Source organism: Nycticebus coucang, chromosome 10, assembly GCF_027406575.1.
Source record: "Nycticebus coucang isolate mNycCou1 chromosome 10, mNycCou1.pri, whole genome shotgun sequence".
Taxonomy (NCBI): Eukaryota; Metazoa; Chordata; class Mammalia; order Primates; family Lorisidae; genus Nycticebus; species Nycticebus coucang.
The window spans coordinates 103,944,921-103,963,414 of NC_069789.1; the positions used below are offsets into that span (position 1 = coordinate 103,944,921).

At 54.8% G+C, this 18,494-nt stretch overlaps 1 protein-coding gene across 2 annotated transcripts; it reads right to left on the reverse strand.

Annotated features, from left to right (window-relative positions):
- Positions 1 to 296: 296 nt before the first annotated feature.
- NTRK1 (neurotrophic receptor tyrosine kinase 1) lies at positions 297 to 18,409 on the reverse strand. Of its 2 annotated transcripts, XM_053607281.1 has the most exons (17): positions 18,163 to 18,409; positions 15,158 to 15,232; positions 14,789 to 14,860; positions 13,130 to 13,198; positions 12,455 to 12,600; positions 12,146 to 12,288; positions 9,932 to 10,064; positions 8,049 to 8,375; positions 7,643 to 7,660; positions 7,419 to 7,474; positions 7,059 to 7,161; positions 6,230 to 6,376; positions 5,722 to 5,852; positions 5,353 to 5,525; positions 2,547 to 2,787; positions 2,138 to 2,296; positions 297 to 686 (listed from the first exon to the last, which is right to left on the reverse strand). In XM_053607281.1, exons 1-17 carry the CDS (start codon positions 18,372 to 18,374, stop codon positions 501 to 503), a joined length of 2,391 nt encoding a protein of 796 aa, XP_053463256.1. In that variant the 5' UTR covers positions 18,375 to 18,409; the 3' UTR covers positions 297 to 500. The 2 variants fall into 2 exon arrangements, with proteins under 2 accessions (XP_053463256.1, XP_053463257.1); XM_053607282.1 differs by lacking the exons at positions 14,789 to 14,860; positions 15,158 to 15,232; positions 18,163 to 18,409 and having other exon boundaries at positions 12,809 to 13,167.
- Positions 18,410 to 18,494: the final 85 nt, after the last annotated feature.

Below are 18,494 nucleotides of genomic sequence, written 5' to 3' on the forward strand. Positions count from 1 at the left end.
ACATCCAACTTTCATCCCTCTCACTGCAGCACCAGCCTTCCTGAACACAAGGCAGACATGGAAAGTCAGGGTCTAAAGGTCTGGGAAACTTGGCCTGAGGCTTCCTGTCCACCAGGTGAGCAAGGTGACCACAAGACTGAGACCCAAACCACAGTTACCAGTTGGGAGTGACATCTGCATGGAGTAGGGATGGGCAGCTGAGGACAGCCTGACGGGGGAGGAGAGCCACCCCCACCTGAATCCCAACACCCCTCTCCTGGAACGACGTCATCCCAAGAATTGGCAAGAGACATAGCCAAGGGGTAATAAATATAATTGCTATGGCGGAACCTTGCCTGGAGAAGCAGGAGTGTCCTCTGCCCCTAGCCCCCATCTGTCCCTCTTGCATGCTGAGGGTGAGTTAGATGCTTTGAGATCACCCTGGGGCTGTGGGAGCCATGGGGGGTGCAGAGGACAGGCCCCAGTATTCTGGCTACCCAGCCCCAACCCTAGGCCAGCCCCTAGCCCAGGACATCCAAGTAGACGGGAGGCGCCTGGGCCAGAGCTTGCAGCCGGGCATGTACATCCTTGATGCTGCAGCGTTGCTGGGGCTCCCGCTGCCAGCAGCCCCGCATGATGGCGTAGACCTCTGGCGGGCAGGCACGTGGCCGCTCCAACTCGCGTCCTTGTGTGATGCACTCGATCGCCTGGGGCCCGCAGAGAGAGAGAGGAGAGCATGCTAAGCTGCTGCCTCTGCCTCACTGAGGCTCCCATGGCAAGGCACACACTTGTCTGGGATTCCTGGTTGCTAATAATCTGAGTGGAAGATAGTGAACACCAAGATTCCTTTCTGCTCTGACACTGAGAAGTGGGAGTGATTAGGGCTTGACTCGGGGAAGCTTGGGTAGGATTGCTTCTGGAAGGCTGGGATCAGATCCTAGGAAGACTTGCCAGGACAGAGGCCAAGACATTTGCCATCAGCTTGGTGGCAGGAGAGAAAGGGCCCTCTTCCTCTCAGCACCAAAAGGAAAAAAGAAAATGGAGAATTGCAGTTAAAGGCCTTGAAAAATAGCTGTTGTGGGTAGTGCCTGTGGCTCAGTGAGTAGGGTGCCGACCCCATATACCAAGGGTGGCGGGTTCAAACCCAGCCCCGGCCAAACTGCAACAACAGAGAAAAAAAGCCGAGCATTGTAGTGGGCGCCTGTAGTCCCAGCTACTCAGGAGGCTGAGGTAAAAGAATCGCCTAAGCCCAAGAGCTGAGGTTGCTGTGAGCTGTGATGCCACAGCACTCTATCGAGGGTGACAAAGTAAGACTGTCTCGAAAAAGAAAAGAAAAATAGCTGTTGCATTTTAAAGTAGAGGACCCGACTTCCTTCTCTCTTCTGTGGGTACAACTCTGTAGGGACCTAGCGCCTCTGAAAAGCAACTTCACAAGAAAGATCAAAGGTAGACTCCAAGAAGTACCACTAGAAGAGCTAAGAGATCCAGAGGAGGAGAATGGTGGCAGGCAGGGAGTGGCTGGAGAAGGAGCCTGAAGCCTCTTCCCTCCCCCCCACCTTTAGAAGACTTGGGTTATGGGCAGCACTGATTCTATTCCTTCTCTCAATGCTTGAGAAAATTAAAATCTATAACCCTCTCCCCCACCCCACCAGCCTCCAGGGAGCAGATTGCATTAGGAGGAGAAATGGAAACTGACAGCTGCGAGCCAAGGAAGGGGTGGGGGAGCTGCTATGGGAAACAGAACACCTGGGGCCTGCTCTGGCCATGGCCAGCCAGGAGGGCGGGTGAGGGAGCAGGACTGTCCTTCTGACAGTCTAGCCTCCAGTCTCCCTGCTGCAGTGGCAGGCCCTGTAGCTCCCAGGCCTCTCCCTCCTGCCCCAATATGCCTCCTAGATCTACAAAGCAGCTAGGGATGGGGGTGTGATTCCCCCAGGAGCCAGCTGGGCCCAGGCTTAGGATGGCAAATGAAGGAAGAAAGGGAGAAGAAGGGGACAGGGCTGGGGTGGAGGGAGCACAGTGTGGGCAGGCTGTTGGGATGGTGGGTCTCCTTAGGCAGTGGCAGAGGGGCAAGAGGGTCACAGAGTTCCCTAAGAAAGCAACCCAAAGGGGCAGGGAATGGGCATGGCCAGATGGGGATGACCTGCAAGACGGGGCTGACCTCTGTGTTAGAGAGCTGGTACCAGGGCTGCTTGCCATAGGTGAAGATCTCCCAGAGCACCACACCGAAGCTCCACACGTCACTCTCAGCAGTGAACTTGCGGTAGAGGATGCTCTCGGGAGGCATCCAGCGGATGGGCAGCATAGTGCGGCCCCCCACCTGCCAGACACAGACCCACACCAGCCCCATAACATAAATAAGTAGATGGGGCCACAGGGCCAGGGCTAAGAGGGGAAACCCAGGGTGCTGTTTCCATTGGGGCAACAGAGGAGACAACCCTTCCTCCACAGGCTGAGGAGGGTGGTTAAAGCCAGACTCTCAAACCCACACCATGAGGGAGAGTGGACTTGGAACCCAGGGAGTCTATAGTGTAGATGCTGGGTGCGGGATGGGGACAAAGGACCCTTACGCGGTAATAGTCGGTGCTGTAGATATCTCTGCTCATGCCAAAGTCACCAATCTTCACCACTAGTCCCTGACCCACCAGACAGTTGCGCGTGGCCAGGTCGCGGTGCACAAAGTGCAGACCCGCCAAGTACACCATCCCTGCAGCAATCTGGCTGGCCACGGCCAGCAGCTGCCCCAGGCCCAGAGGCCCTGGAGCCACGTCCTCCCCGCCAGCCAGCAGCTTGGCATCAGGCCCATGGGACCTGTGAGCAAGAGAGGGAGAAGGGGTAGAAGCTGGGAGCCCAGGAGCCTGAGGAAAGGGAGCCCCAGAAGCTGGTATGATAAAGGAGAGATTTGGGGGGAAATGGAGAAAGGATGAAACAATGGAGGCAGCTGTCTGCAAGGGCTGGGATGGGGGCTGCAGTAAGTGAGCCCACCTCCCAGCTTTTCTCCACAGAGACCCGGGCCTCCCATACCCACGCCTTCCTCTCAGGCAGCCCCTCCTCCTCCTGCCATAGGCACTTCAGATTCAGGCTAAGCTTCGGCTCGCTCCCCCAACCCTGCCCCTGCAGTGAAGAGGCCCTCCCTGCCCAGGCTCAGAGTCTGGAACCTGGGTGTCCTCCTTGTCCCCTATCTCTCTCACCTTTGCCCTCAGCACCCAGCCACACCTGTGGGCTCTTCCTTCTTTCTGAAGGTTCCCAGGGTGCCCACCTCCTCCCCACAGCCACCATGCCAGCTCAGTCCCTGGTCACTTGTCTCCATTCCCCAATATTCCTCCTTCTAAAGCTTTGCCTGAGCTGATCACTGCCAGGAATGCCTTTTCCTGCTAGCCAACTTTCTCCTCATTCACTTATTCCAAGTATTTTTTTAAAATCTCCAATGTGCCAAGCACCACAGCCAGTGGAAAGTACAATGCAGATGAACAGGTCACCACAACACAGTGTGAGCAGCAGCTGGGGGCACTGGGAGTGGGGGTGGAGAAGCCGGGAAGGCTTCCTGGAGGAAAGGGCACCAAAACTGAGACACTCTCGAGTCTTAAGGAGAAGTGGGTAAGCAATTTGAAGGGGTCCAGGGCAGAGGAGGGTGATGCAGCTGGGAGGGAGGCCCAGGAAAGAAGGAAAAGATGGCTTCCGAGGGCAAGTCTTCCAGATCCATCTAAGTGCATTCGTGATTCCCTCCTCTAATTCTCTCAGTGCTCCATCCAGAATTTCAAGCCACTTCTCCCACAGCCTGGGCCCCAGATAGTGGCATCTCCCCAGCCTGCATCTCCCAAGACCATCACAGAGTGTGCACCATGTCTGGAGAACAAGAGGACGGCTCCTCTCTGGCCATCTCTTGGCTTGGGTTCCTCTGTCATTTCTACTCTGCACTCAGCCTCTGATCTGGCCTCACCTCCTCCTGCTCCAAACCCTCCACTGACTCCCCCAAGTCCACAAGTACCAGCCCAAGACTCAGGGGTCTCTCCTGGCTGAGTTCCTGCAGGCTGTGAATGACCCACCACTCCCAAAGGGATATGTAGGGACCAGAACACGACTATCAGCTGGGCAACCACACAGCACCTGCTCACCAGAACCACAGCCCCCAATCCTCTGTCCCTCTTCCTAGTGGGGAAAGTGAGGTCAGAGAGGAAAAGTACTTGGCAAAAAAGGCTCAGCTAATGAGTGTCAGCTGATTCCAAAGCCTGGTCCCTTCTCTGCTTGACAAACACAGGCCCATCCTCACAGGAGCTATCTCACTGGATAGATTCAATTAAGGGACACATGACTGTGACAATCAGAGTTTAAGAGCAGGGGTTCTATAAAGGGTTACACCTCCCCTGGGCCATTCGTTCACTACCTGTGTGCCCTTGAGCAAGTCATTCCACCTCTCTAAGCTGATCTGTGAAACGGGTACATTTCTTGAAGTTCTTCAAATTATTGGCACAAATAAACAAATGTAACAGAACTTTTCTGTCCAAAACCAAAGAAATGAATTTTTTGTAACTTTCTTCAAGTATAAACTGCAACATATGCTTGAAGACTAAAAAATAAATACTTATATTATTATACAAGGCATTTATGTGCAAGTCTGTCAAACCATAGCAAGAATGAATTATGGCAGGGCACAGTGGCTCATCACTGTAATCCCAGAATGCTGAGAGGCTGAGGTGAGAGGATCCTTTGAGCTCAGGAGTTCAAGACCAGCCTGAGCAAGAGCGAGACCCCATCTCTACTAAAAATAGAAAAGCTAGCCAGGTGTTGGAGTGGGCAACTGTAGTTCCAGCTACTCAGGAAGCTGAGGCAAGAGGATTATTTGAGCCCAGGAGTGTGAGGTTGCTGTAAGCCATAATGAGGCCATCGCACTCTACCCAGGGTGACAGAGTGAAACTGTCTTAAAAAAAAAATGAACTGGGTAGCACCTGTGGCTCAGGGAGTAGGGCACCGGCCCCATATGCCAAGGGTGGCGTGTTCAAGCTCCAGCCCTAGCCAAACTGCAACAACAAAATAATAAAATAAAATAAAAATAAAAGAAGTTTTTTTAAAAAAATGAACTGTAAAGTACATAATGTGTGGAACATGGGAAGTACTATAAGGTTTACTATTGTTGTTACTGCTACTGGAGTCAGCTAAACTGCCACCTTCCACAGGCCTTGCCTCTGTGTGTCACGCACAGGTGCAACATGCTCTGCAGAGCCACCACAGTAGCCTCTACCAGTGCAGCCACCCCCCGTGCCTCTTGGTGCTCCTAGGGATGGTAAGATGCCTTCCTGATCCTTTTGGTGTCCCCCCCACCTTTAGTTTGATAAGCAGGGCTGTGCTAGCAGGGAAATGAGGCTGGGGCCACCATACCGGAGGAAGCGGTTGAGGTCACCATGCCGCATGTATTCAAAGACCATGAGCAGCGGGCGGCCCTCTGTGCAGACGCCGAAGAAGCGCACAATGTGCTGGTGCCGCAGCATGGTGAGCAGCTCGGCCTCACGCTGGAAGTCCTGCCGGGCACTCTCTGATACCTCCTTCAGTGCCTGGGTGGCAGGGCAGGGACAGGAGAGTGTGGGGCCCAATCCTTAGTCCCTATGTGCAAAGAGGCCCGCTCACCCATAGCCTTGAGCCACGTCAGATCCTGACATCTCATGCCCAAGCCTAAGCACTGTGCCCTGATAAGATGGTGCTCCCAGAGGTGGGACCCCAGCCGGTAGTGCCCTGTGGTCAGGTTCTCACCTTGACGGCCACCAGCATCTTGTCTTTCTCAGGCAGCAGGTTGTGGCACTCAGCAAGGAAGACCTTCCCAAAGGCACCCTCTCCCAGCTCCCACTTGAGCACGATGTCCCGGCGCTTGATGTGATGAACACCTGGGAGGGGCCTTCAGGGTCAGCCTAGACCCTCAGTCCCAGGAGGGACAGGTAGTTTCAAGGGCAGGACTATCTAGCAGGGCCCAGCCAAGAGGCTGGATGAGGACTAACATTTGGTCTTCACTCCCTCTCTAGGCCATGTGTTGTAGTGTGGGCTGCGTCTGCCCACAGAGGACATGGGATGGGACAGCTATGACCTGGGCAGGGCTGCAGCCAGGACCCAGCTGATCTCAGACTGAGGAGGACCTGTTATGGCTGGACAGGTATGGGGAGGGATTTTTCAAGCCTGGAGTAAGCAAGGCCGATGGCCCGGATGTTTTTACATGCACACCATGCGCACACACTCGCCCTTGCCCTTGACCCACACAGTCCCTCACAAGCATCACTGAAGTATTGTGGGTTCTCGATGATGTGGCCTTGGAGTCCAGAGCCTTTGCCTTCGGTAGGGGACAGGGAGCTGCCACCCAATGTCATGAAATGCAGGGACATGGCCAGCCCATCCTCTGAAGCCAGCACAGCAGGGCCTAGGAGGAGACACAGCCACATGGAGGGGCTTGCCCACATGGCAGCACCTGCATGCGAGGTGCCAGGTCACCCCCATCTCATAACTTGCAGGGGTGGGACAGAGGAGCAAGAAAGCAGGCAGCGGGAGTGGAGGCACCATGGCTTCTCCTTATCTGGCTCTTGTCCAACCCCTGGCCCCATGGGCACCAAAGAACCCCCCACACGCCCCAGCCCAGCCGCCCAGACCCACTTAGTGCTTGACTTCAATCCAGCTACCAATTAGCAGCTGCTGCCTCTGAAACTCCCCCCAGTTCCAGCCAGCACTCACACTCACACTCACACAGAGCCAACATTCACTCACACACACACTCACCAGGCTGACACACACACACACTCACAGCCCAACACTCACAGCCACTATTCACTCACACACTCACCAGGCTGACACACACATACTCACACTCACAGCCCGACCCTCATACACAAACACCCCCCCACAGCCTGACATTCACTCACTCACAGACCAACACTCACACACACTCACAACCTCATAGTCAGGCTTTCGTCCATGCCCCAAACACACTGACACACCCTAGAGACCACGTGTACATCGGTTCCCTGTATGGAGACAGAGTCAGGAAGGAAACAAAGCCAGTAGGACAGACAGACAGACAGACAGTGCTCTGCAGTCTCTCCACTCACGGTTGATCCCAAACTTGTTTCTCCGTCCACATTTGCTGAGCACGAGGAGCAGTGTAGAGAGGAAGAGACAGGCAAAGACAGCCAGCCCCACCGCCACAGAGACCTGGGGTGGGGGTGGGTAGAGCCAGGGGCTACTCCTGTGCCCCTAAGCTCCGCAGAGCAAACCACTTCTCCATCCTACACAGGAGCCCAGAGCCAGGCCCCAACTTGCCTCCTCCTCCCTGGGGACCCCTGTAGCAGCTGTGATTTGGCAGACAGAGCTCAGGTTGCAGGGATCTCTAGCTCTCAGCAGAAATGGCGTGAGATGAGCCTCTAGCCCAGCCTCCCAACCCCACACCAGCTTCAGCTTCCCATGCTCACCCCAAAAGGCGTCTCATCCTTCTTCTCCACTGGGTCTCCAGATGTGCTGTTAGTGTCTGTAGGGACACAGGACAGGAAGGTGGGCCTTAGCATGTCCCAGGTCTCCTCCAGCAGCCCCACCCTGGGCCCAGCTTGCCTGCCAGGGATCAGGTGAGCTGCACCCTCTGCCCCAGCCTCGGCTGCAGAGAAAAGACAGAACCTGCCCTCCAGCCCAGACTACTCACCCACTGGGGAGAAGGAGACTGTAGCAGGAGGGAGGAGAGAGAGCAGTCAGACGAAGGAGGCGAGCATCGAGTCCCCGACCCCTCTGGGGCTCATCCCTTCATGGGGTGAGGGTGGGATGGGGGTGGGACTGCTGGACCTCAAGGAAGAAGATGCCCTGGTACCCGGCTCTCTCCTCAGCCAGCCCAAATGGATGGAATAGCTCAGGGCTTCAGAGGTCCTGGCTTGGGGGAGGGGCCCAAGGGGGCTTCTGGACACCAGGACTCCAGACTCCTTTCTGTCCGGGACCAGACTCCAGCTTCTGGGGTCGGTCACGGCAGAAAGTAAGCCTGGTTTCCCTGGATAACTGGATCTCCACCCCCAAGTAGAGCTCTGGGGTGGGGACAGTGTTCAGGGTGGCCCTCGCACCAGGGATAGGGTCCTCGGGATTGAACTCAAAAGGATTGTCCATGAAGGCAGCCACAACAGAGTCGGCAGCCTGGCCAGAGGGGTTAGCAGCCAGCAGTGTGTAGTTGCCGTTGTTGACGTGGGTGGGCTGGTTGAGGCGCAGGCAGCCGTGCCGCACGGTCTCATTGGCCGCAGGCTCCAGGAACTCGGTGAAGATGAAGCTGGTCTCGTTCAGCACGAAGCCATTGAAGAGCCAGCGCAGGGAAGGTGCGGGCTGCCCGTCCACAGTGAAGGGGATGCACCAGTGGTGCTGCTCCACCGCCTCCTGCAGCTCCACACTGGCCGGGACTGCGGGCCATAGGAGCAACAGCAGCAAGTCAGGGGACAGCTGGAGGGAACCCACATGGGCCCTGCTAAGTCCTGGGGCAAAGCGCGTAGAACCAGAAATCTGGCAGCAGGCCTAAAAGAAACAGGTCAAAAGGCCCCAGGAAATTCACAAGGAGAGACGTTTGCAAGAAACGTCAAATAAATCAGGCAGCAGGGACAAAATTCAGAGGCTTAAGGAACTTAAGTGGTGGGCCATAGATAAATAAGTAACAGCTCTAGAGAAGCAGGCACCAGCTTTTGGCAATTAAACATGGAGTCTTTGTGGATAAGGAATCTAGAAAATAAAGTGTAATCAAGGTTAAGAAGATGGGACAGTAGGACCTAAGAATCAAACAAGCAAAAAATACATACAGTTAAAAACTTTCTGAAAAAACATACGGTCTTAAAATAGACCCAACCTTGAAAAAGCAAAAGCCCCTCAAAAATAGAAGAAAAACATGTATGTATGTATAAGTACATACAACTTGTACTGGGTTCCAGCACTCACACACCAGAATACTACCCAGCAGTGAAGTGAATGAACTGTAGCAACTCCCGTTAGCATGGACGTGGCTTAGCAACATGGTGCTGAGTGAAAGAAAGAAGCTCCACACAAAATGATACCTGCCGTGCGAGTCCATTTATATGACACATGAGAAAAAGTGAAACTCAACTATGTTGATAGGGAAGCATACTTGTGAAAAACTGTGTTTACATCAAAGCAAGGAAATGGTTACCACAAAAATCAGGATAAGCTAGGGGAGAGCGTGGTTTGTGAATGGGGAGGGGTTGGGGAGCTGCTAAGAGTGTTGTTCAAAGCACACATTTTACACACATTTCTATGTATATTTCACAATAAAAGAATAAAAATGGGTGGCGTCGATGGCTCAGTGAGTAGGGCGCCAGCGCCATATACCAAGGGTGGCAGGTTCAAAACTGGCCCCGGCCAAACTGCAACAACAACAAAAAAATAGCCGGGCATTGTGGTGGGCGCCTGTAGTCCCAGCTACTCGGGAGGCTGAGGCAAGAGAATCACCTAAGCCCAAGAGCTGGAGGTTGTTGTGAGCTGTGATGCCACCGCACTCTACCGAGGGCGACAAAGTGAGACTCTGTCTCTAAAAATAAAGAAAGAAAGAAAGAAAAAAAATGATATAAAGACGAAAATTCGAGATAACTTTTTGGCAGACCTAGAGAAATTATGCAGGGAGCCTAAAGAGGAACTCAGGAGGGGAATTTCCTCTTTTAAAACCAGGATTCAGGGCAAAGGGCCTAAAGGATGGGCAAGAAGCACTGGGAGCAGTGGGATCAGCCAGGCAGCTGGTGCTGAGCACCTCAGGTAGCGAGGCTTGGGCAGGGGGCCAGAAAGAAATCCATCTTGTCCCTTTTGCCTTGATGAGCTCCCAGGACTTCCCCCAAAGGATCAGGTTTTCATGCAGCTGTGGAGACACACATCCCACCCTTTCGTCCAGCCCCCTACCCTTTTTTTCAGGGAAGAGGAGATAAGTGGGGGTGGGAGCAGGGCAGCCCCTGACACTCACAGGAGACGTTGACCTGGACAGAGACTTCAGCCCGTCCCACATCATTCTCTGCCCAGCAGGTCATGTTCTTCCTGTTGAGGTTACTGGTGACATTGGCCAGGGTCAGCCCCAAGGATGGCAGACCCCCAGACTTCTGGATCAGGGAAGAGAGGGAAAATTAGAAAGAACTTCAGGCAGGTTGGGGCTGGGGGCTGGTGTTGATGTCTTTGGGGAGACCCTCTGGCTCCAGATGAAAAGCAGAGGAGGGTGCGGGCGAGGAAAGAGGGTGGGAAAGGTTATAGAGAGAATGGCCCCCTCCTTTAGAGCTGGATCACATATTTAATGGTCTGAAAAATCTAAAATATTACAAATAACCTCAAAATAGGCACAAAATACCCCTACAGTAAAACTAAAAGCATCCCTCTGAGCAGCTAAACAGATGTCACAAGTCCCATGAACCAAGCTCATATATAGCTCATTGGAGAACCAACTTAGCCCACATTCTTGTTCTACACACAGATCTAAGCAACTTAGTCTGAGCCAGAGGAAGACCAGAAACACAGAGGCGGTGCTGACAGCTGGCCAGCCGTTGGAAGCAACAGCAGCAGCATCGCGTCCTTCGGCAGATGAGGAAAGCGAGTAAGGTTAGGGTGGCAAAGTGACCTGATTCTGAATCATCATCAAAAGATTGAATCAGATCCAGCTTCTTTTCCTAAGAAACTGCGATGTGTCATGCATAAGTTCTATGATCTTAAGACAATTCTAATCTTGCTGAACCATGAGGGTTTGTTTGTTTTGTAAGGTGAAGAGGTGGACAAATTATCTTCTTTTTTTTTTGACAAATTATCTTCTGGCATTTATCCTACCCTCAGCTGTCCTGTCACCTCCACTCCACTCATGGAGGGGGATGGGGAGCTGGTTTCCCAAGAACTCTCCCCTGGAGCTGCTTTATCATCCCTTGCTCTCCCAATTGAGAGGGACCAGCCTCCCTTCCCACACCCACAGTTAGGGTGTGACTTTTCTATAGGAAGAAGCTTCTAGAAAACACAGGTGGTAGCACACATGTAAATCTCCCAAAGAGAAAGAAAAAAACTGGAATTTCCCCCAAAAAAGAGAGTTCATAAAGTCTCTCAAGACATAGATGTGGCCAGGTCTTCTCTCCTTTACTCATTCTAGGTACCTTTGATCTCTAGAGGGGAGGAACTCCCATGATTGGTGACCTTCTACCACATCTGGCCACCTCTGCTCAGGGCCCTGGTAGTTCCTCCTTCAATGTGGCTCCAGCTGCCTCTAGCAGTTCTGGGGTTGACTCTCATCTCATCCTCCTCCCTTTGAGAGCCTCCAAAGTAAATACCACACACCACACCTCCAGTCCCTCTGGCCACAGCCCCCATCTGTGCATCCACTCCTGCTGCCCAGGGGGCCAGCATTTTGGGTGGGCAGAGCCCATTGTCAGCTCCTGCTGACCTTGTGAACATGGTCTCCCAAGTTAGCTGTGGCCACTCTCAGCTGTGGTGTCCAGCCTAAGGACAAAGGGCAAGGCCTGCGAAGGTGCCCAAAGACATGTCTGGATAATAGAGATAGAGGCCAGAGAATGCCCAGAGGCAGACAGGACATCAGAAGGCCATCATGTCCACCTCCTCAGTTTACAGATAAGAAAACCAAAGTGCAAGCGGATTAATGTTTTTTCTGAAAGTCACTCCAAGAATTAATTAGTGAGAGAGCTGGAGCCAGACTTGGCCTCCTTTACTAATATGTTCATGACACACCCAAGAGGACGCTGCGTCCAGAATCTCCAGAAAAAGTCCCCAGAGGCCCCTAAGAACTCACCCTGGATGTGGAATCAGAGAAACTGGGCCCCTTTCCTGGGCCCCAGTTTCCTCATACGGAAAGGGGATGTGTGGAAGGATAATCTGTTGAGACACTCTCAGTTCTAATAAGTGAGGGCCCTGGGACCCTGTGCCTCCCAGACAGCATCAGTTTCCAGAAAGGAGCCTAAGTCCTGATGGGTCCAGTATAGCCCAAGGGCCCTGCCAGTGCCCACCATCAGTGTGCGTGCCCTGGGCTGTCGCAGTATCAGCTGATCCCTGGGGGCTTAAACCACCTGTGCACATCCCCCAGCCTCTGTGTTCCTTATTCCTTATCTCTCTCCAGCAGTGTCTCTCTTTTGCTGTCTTCATCCCCTGTGCCCTGCCTAGACATCTTTGGGGAGGCTGGGGGTAAAGGGCTTCTCACCGTCACTGTGGCTGAACCCTCCAGCTCCTCGAGGATCCAGCCGGCTCGTTCCAGGCCCCGCCCCTCCACCTGGCACTGCAGAAACACGTCGTCCCCCACATCCACGGAGGCATTGGGCATCTGGACCTTCAGCGTGGGTATGCCTGGTCACCCAGGATGCCCAAGGGTGAGGGGTGTTAGGACCAGGAGTGGCTGCAGAGTTCTACCCCAGGGAATGCCCCTTCTCCCACCCTCCTCAAGACTGCTCTGGCCCCTTTAATGCTCCCCAGCAGGGAGCTTCCCAACCCTTACACCACCCCCAGCAAATACCGCAGCTGGCGTTGGGCATGAGAGCCAGAGGTCCCTGCTCAAAACACTGCAACTTCTGCTCACGCACTCCGCCCAGCCCCTCCTCCTCCCAGTGCTGCAGCCAGCGCAGGGCACAAGAACAGCGCAGAGGATTCCCAGACAGGACCCTGGTAGGTAAAGGTGGACACCAAGAGAGTCAGGGAAGAGGCAGGTGCTGGGCTTGAGAAGCCACCAGAATGAAGCATTTACATAGAGTACAAGGGAGCAGTTCGACAGCAGGGAGGATGGTCGAGAGCAAGGGGTGGGGACACATGTGAGGGTCCCAGTAACCAGAAACAGTACAGAGAGCTCTGGGGCTGCGGAGCAGACCCTTACCTCAGATTCACCAGGGCAACAGACCAGGCAAGGGCTCTCAGTATGGTGACAAGGAGGGTAGGGCACAGCCTCCCAGAGTGTCCCAGAGGCCTGAATGCCCACAGACCACTGCACCACCCAACACTGGGAATGCAGTGGGCTGTCCAGGCCAGCTCCCCAACCCAGGCAGAAGCCCTGGACGGGTGGTCCTGCAGCCTCTGAATTGCTGGAAGTTTCACAGGCATGCACACAGTCCCCAGAGAGACACCCCCCACCCAGGGCCACCCAGATACAAGTGCACATGCCCGCTTGCTGCTCCTGCACTGAAGGGTCCATACTCACAGCTCCCGCAGGGAGAGGCCCTGCACAGTTTTCCAGGACAGAGACTCCAGAGCATTGAAGGAGAGGTTCCTGTGGGCATTGAGACATATCAAGACAGACCCCAGGTGAGACCCAACCTCACTCTGACCCAGAATGAGGTAGGAAAGGAGCCAAAGAGGAAGTTGATATCTGGCTCCTCCTCCCTAGGCAACTAGCACAAACCCAGGGAGGCAGAGTGTGTGCGGGTGGCAGGGGGCCAAGAAAAGCTTGTGAGCCCTTCTCCTCTCCCTGGGACAACAAGGGTTAACCCCACTTAACCCCCTCCTCAGACCCCAGGGAGAGAGGGGTTCTGAGGGAACAGCCGGCTCCCTCCTCCCCCATGGCTCCAGCCCCAGCTGGCAAAGTGCTGAGGCCACAGCTGGGGGAAGGGGCTCCATCTGTGCTCCGCCCCACAGAGCCCAGGACTGGTCAGAGGAGGGGGACTCAGCCTCCCACACTCCACCTGTCACCAAGGAACTCAAAATCGCTTCCTTAGGACCTTCCTCCTCATCCTTCCTGGGACTGCCCCTGCTGCAGAGATGGAGAAGGTGAGCCAAGCAAGGGGCAGCTCACAGCCACACAGGAAACTGGTTTAGAAGCCCCAGTGATCAATGTCCTGCTGCAGGCTGCTGTCCTGGGACCCTCTGTCTCTGCGGGGCCTGTCCTGCACCCTCTCTTTGGCCATTTGTTCCAGAATCCATAGGGGCTGGGTAGGAGAGGCACCACCACATGGGGACCAGAAACACTGCCCACCTAGAGCCAGACAGAGCTGGGTGTAAGTTCTCTCCTGCCATGTACAGCTGTGTGGCCTCAGCCCAGAAACATAATCTCTCTGATTCTCAACATCCTCATCTATGAAATGGAAATGATAACACTGTCTCTCTCACCAGGCTGACTGTGAGGGTTCACTAACGTGAGTCCTGGAAGTGCTACTGAGTACACATTTTTAACTGAAACCCCAGTACAATCAGTGACGTGATGTCTTTTGTTGTTGTTGTTGTTGTTGTTACACTGCTGGACATGGCAGAGAGTTTAGCGGGCCCAGTACTCTTCCTATCTTCTATCCACTCGTGGTAAGAGACAGGATAGCTGAACTTCTGTCTCAGAAGGCCAGGGAGGGGCTGTCAGGGACTCTGAATATCTCCCCTGCTGAACCCAACACCCCCTCTGTCCTCTACAGGAGGGGCAGCTGTGACCAATTCCCAGACATGGGCAGGGTGACAAACTGCAGATCTGATACCCCAGCCTCCAGGCTACCCTAGGGGCCCCATCAATGCATCCCCACCAGGGCAGGGGTGGGAAATGGAACCCCAGCCAGAAGCCAGGAATACTTTTCCACCCCTTCTCCCCTTTGGACTTGTGTGTATCTGAGCCCTGCAAAGAGAGACGGGGTGGACACCATGAGAAGTAGCCCTGCAGCATGAAGCATGGAAGGCAGACAGTAGGAAGGACCTCTAGCTGGCAGAGGTAAGAGCAGGCCATCCCTGAAGTGGATGAGAAGAGGCCACTGGAGAATGGGTGAAACGACGTCTCTGACCAGGCTGGGCCTTCCTCAGAACAGGTCCCTGGGGAGGGCTGAGCCCATTAGCAGCCCAAGCCTGGGTGGCCTCCCAACCCCGCTGCCTGGCCCTAGCCACTCACAGGCGACTAAGCCGAGGAGTGAAATGGAAGGCTTCTGGCGCCACGGAACGGAGACCACTCTTCACGATGGTGCTGTGGAGGGTACACGAGGGTCAGCCCCACACTCAACTACTCTGGCCTCCTGGCCTCTCTGCCCAGCCCAGCCCCCAGCCCCATCACTGAGCCCTATACCCTTCCCCAGCCCCCTCATAATTTCCTCAGCCACCCTAGACCCCTCTAAGGTTCCTGACCACCCCTGTGAATCAGTACTCAGCCTCCCAGGCCCTCCCAAACCCTCCCAGGCCCTTGGACCCTGGAGCCTTTCCTGACCTTCTGGTCCCCCAGCATCCACACTGAACCCCACACCCGCCCAGTCCCTGGTTCCCTCACAGGTTTCTCAGCTCCCCGAGACCCCTCAGGTCACTAAGCTCCAGATGCTGCAGATGCTGCTGGTTCTCGATGTACCTATGGGAGAGGGGACAGGAGTCACAGGGTCAGGCCCACACTTGAGTTCCCATACCTAGCCACCTGCCTTCCTCATAGTCACACACACAGACACATACACACATATGCATAGAGACCCCTCCTCCCAAGTCACACATGCACATGTGCGACATGAACACACACATGCAAACGTGTACTTACATCCTCACACATTCACACTTATGCACACTCACATGCCCCCTGAACACACACACACATATGCACATACACATTGGCATGAATATCTGCACAGGTGACACACATTCCTATACGCAGCAACACACACGTGTGCACATGTGCACACTCACACCCTCACACATGCACACACATACAAATCCATTCTTAGCTTGGTGTCCTCCTTTTGTACCAGGCCTCCTGGGCTCAAGCCCAACAATGGAGAACCATGATGAAACACTTGCTTCCACGAAGGGCCTGGGCTTATCACTGCTGCTGCCCCACCCAGCACAGAGGAAGACTGTGGTCAGGCAAATTTGTGTTCTCAAAAACACTTGATAGGGGCCACTGGTGGGCTCACCCACACCACTGTACACGTACACACACACACACCAACCTCCCCCGCCCCTCCCCATCCTCTAGCAGCAACCCCTGAACCCCCCAACCTCCACCTTTCAGCAGATGGAGCAGGAGGCACAGAGGCTATCAGTCAGACACCTGGAGGGACCAGGATGGAGGAGGGGTAATGAGAGGATAGGGAGAAGGTGCAAGGCTGGCTGAGAGAGACGGAAAGGCTCAGTGTGGCAGGGTGGGGTCAGAGGGGGACAGCAGGACAGAAAAACAAAGAGAGTAAAACATATGGAGAAAGAGAAACTGGCAAGAAGAGACTGTGAGAGAGAGAGAGGCAAGGAGAAAGATAAGGAAAAGGAGACAGAGAGACAGACAGATAAGGACAGAGAGCCAGAGAAAGCAAGACAGGGAGACAAGAGGGAAGGAAGCATGAGCAGGCACTGGGAGATGGTGGGGCTGGCACCCCGGGCCTGTGTAGCTGCTGAGTTGGGCAAATCAGAGAGTTCCTGAGAACTCGGCTACCCTGCAGTGACACGTCGGTGTGCTCCCCCCGCCCCCCCCCCACGCACGCATGCACACCCATGTCCATGCCAGAACCATTCTCAGAACTCTCCCTTTTCCCCCCCAACTCTATCTTGTAGGAGCCAGGACCACTGAAGTGACCCCTTTCTGTCCCCCCACTTCCCAATCTTGGCCCCAGCAGAACAGCCAGGTGTCAGGTCCTAAGTCTTCTGTGACCTAGGAAATAACCTCCAGTGACTCTAAGGGAGGGCGAGTCCTTGTTCTGTCCTCCCCACCCGCAGCACCTGCCCAGAGGGTCTCAAGATGTAGTGACCCAACCCCTGAGGGGTGAAAGTGCAGTGGGCTAGCAGGGTGTGTGGAGCTGTCAGAAAGGGAGCTCAAAGCTGCCTCATTCGTTTGGATTCATAAACAATCTGTCTATTTGAGTCCATTATCTACTCCTTAGCGTTAGCTCTTAGGAGGGGTCTGTGCAGAGGGGGTTGTCAGGCTGCAGCCCCACCCTCAGGAACTTCTCTGCTCACCATTCTGCATGCTTCAATGTACCCAGCCCTGTCCTGTCCACTCTCCCTACACCCCCTTCCTCCTGGGGTGAACCCCCTTGGGGCTTGGAAGGGAAGTGGGAACTGAGAACACAAGCAGCACGCTGGAGCCCAGACCCTGGTTTCTCGAGGACCCAGGGTGATGAGAGGACTGCCTGGGGTTGGCTGCCTGGATTTCATGCTCCTTCCCATCAGCCAGAGACCTAGGCCCAGACCAAGACAAGGCCATCTCCTCCCTCCTGGTCTCCCTAGGGCCATTAGAGACATATCAAGTACCTTCCCGTTAATTACCATGAGATGCCCAAATAACTCAGTGCCAATTATTGCAGGCTGCTCAAGTAACTTCCAGACAGGGATGGTCCTAGCCTCGGATACTTGAACAGATACATGCAGCCTTGTACTGCATGAAACCAGGGCTCCTTTCTCACACCCTAAGCCCCACACCACAGAAGGAGGACTTTCTAATAGTTCCTTTCCTCTTCTAGAAGTCTTGCTGGCCCTGCCAGCTGCACAGAATACTCAAGTATTTTCCAGCCATCACCATGTGATGATTGAATACCTCTAGGCCAATTACAGCATACTCCTGCAGATTTCACCAGCTGCTAAAAAGTACTCGAGTATTTTGTAACCAATTGCTGCAGGATGTCAGGGTACTTCAGAATGCCAGAGATTCCTCCTAGTTTTGGAGACAAAGGTGGAAAGGGAGGTGGGAGTAGGGGCAAAGAAGTCAGGAGGAGGGCCACATTTCCCAAATCAAGGGATCCTAGGGGCTGGAGATGGTGGAAACAGGAATAGGAGAGCTCTACCACCAAGCATGACTCCTCACCACCTTCCACCCATTCCAACTAAAATCCCAATTCCAGGGAAGAGCTAGGGTTGCCTGGTCATGACAAGGAGTGGGGTGGAGCCTGGCTTAATCCCTAGAAAACAAAAAAGGTGGTTAAGGTGCCAAACTGAAGGGTTTTCTGCAGCTGAACACCCTCTCCACGGAGCAGAGCCTGGGCGCCTGCCTGAGCTCCAGGACACAACTTCTAACCCGCTGAACTCTCAGATCTGGTCCACGGAAATCTCCCTTCGCTCTCCCTGAAGCCAGGACAGCAGCTGCTCTGAGCCCTAGGGGACATCCAGGGAGTGACCGTGAGGCTTGCTAAGGCAGCGGTGGCATCAGTGGCAGCGGAGGAACGCCAGATCACCTCTGAAGGCTGCACCGTGCCCGTCTCCTGCAGCGTCCATTCTGCCTGACCCAGCAAACAGGCAGAGAGTCCGCTCCCTCGGAGGGACAGCTATGACCGCCTGTCCCTGAGCCCCCAGTACCCCGACACTTACAGCTCGGTCAGGTGCTCGGTGCCCTGCAGGTGGTGAAGGCTATTCAGGGCCCCCGCCCCTGTGCATCTCAGCCCGGAGGGGCCGTGGGGGCAGCAGGCATCAGGGCACGGTGCGGCGCCAACAGACGCCAGCATCAGCCAAGCCAGCAGGCTGCCCGGCCCCGCAGCTCGGTCGTGCCAGCCTAGCTGCCCGCGCTGTGGGCCTGGCTGCATCGCGGCGGCGCCCGCCCTGCGGCGGCCCGGCTGCCGTCTGTGCGCTCGGAGCTGGCCGGGCCTCCCCCGACACGTGCGCTGGGCGGTGTTAAAGGCCCGCCCGCCAGGCAAGGGCGGAGT

Coding starts and splice junctions, on each gene's coding strand:
- NTRK1 (XM_053607281.1), bottom strand. CDS start 18,374: ATGCAGCCAGGCCCACAGCGCGGGCAGCTAGGCTGGCACGACCGAGCT. Junction 10,065..12,145: donor AGGGTTCAGCCACAGTGACG/GTGAGAAGCCCT, acceptor TCCCTGATCCAG/AAGTCTGGGGGTCTGCCATC. Junction 5,526..5,721: donor AGATGCTGGTGGCCGTCAAG/GTGAGAACCTGA, acceptor CCTGCCACCCAG/GCACTGAAGGAGGTATCAGA.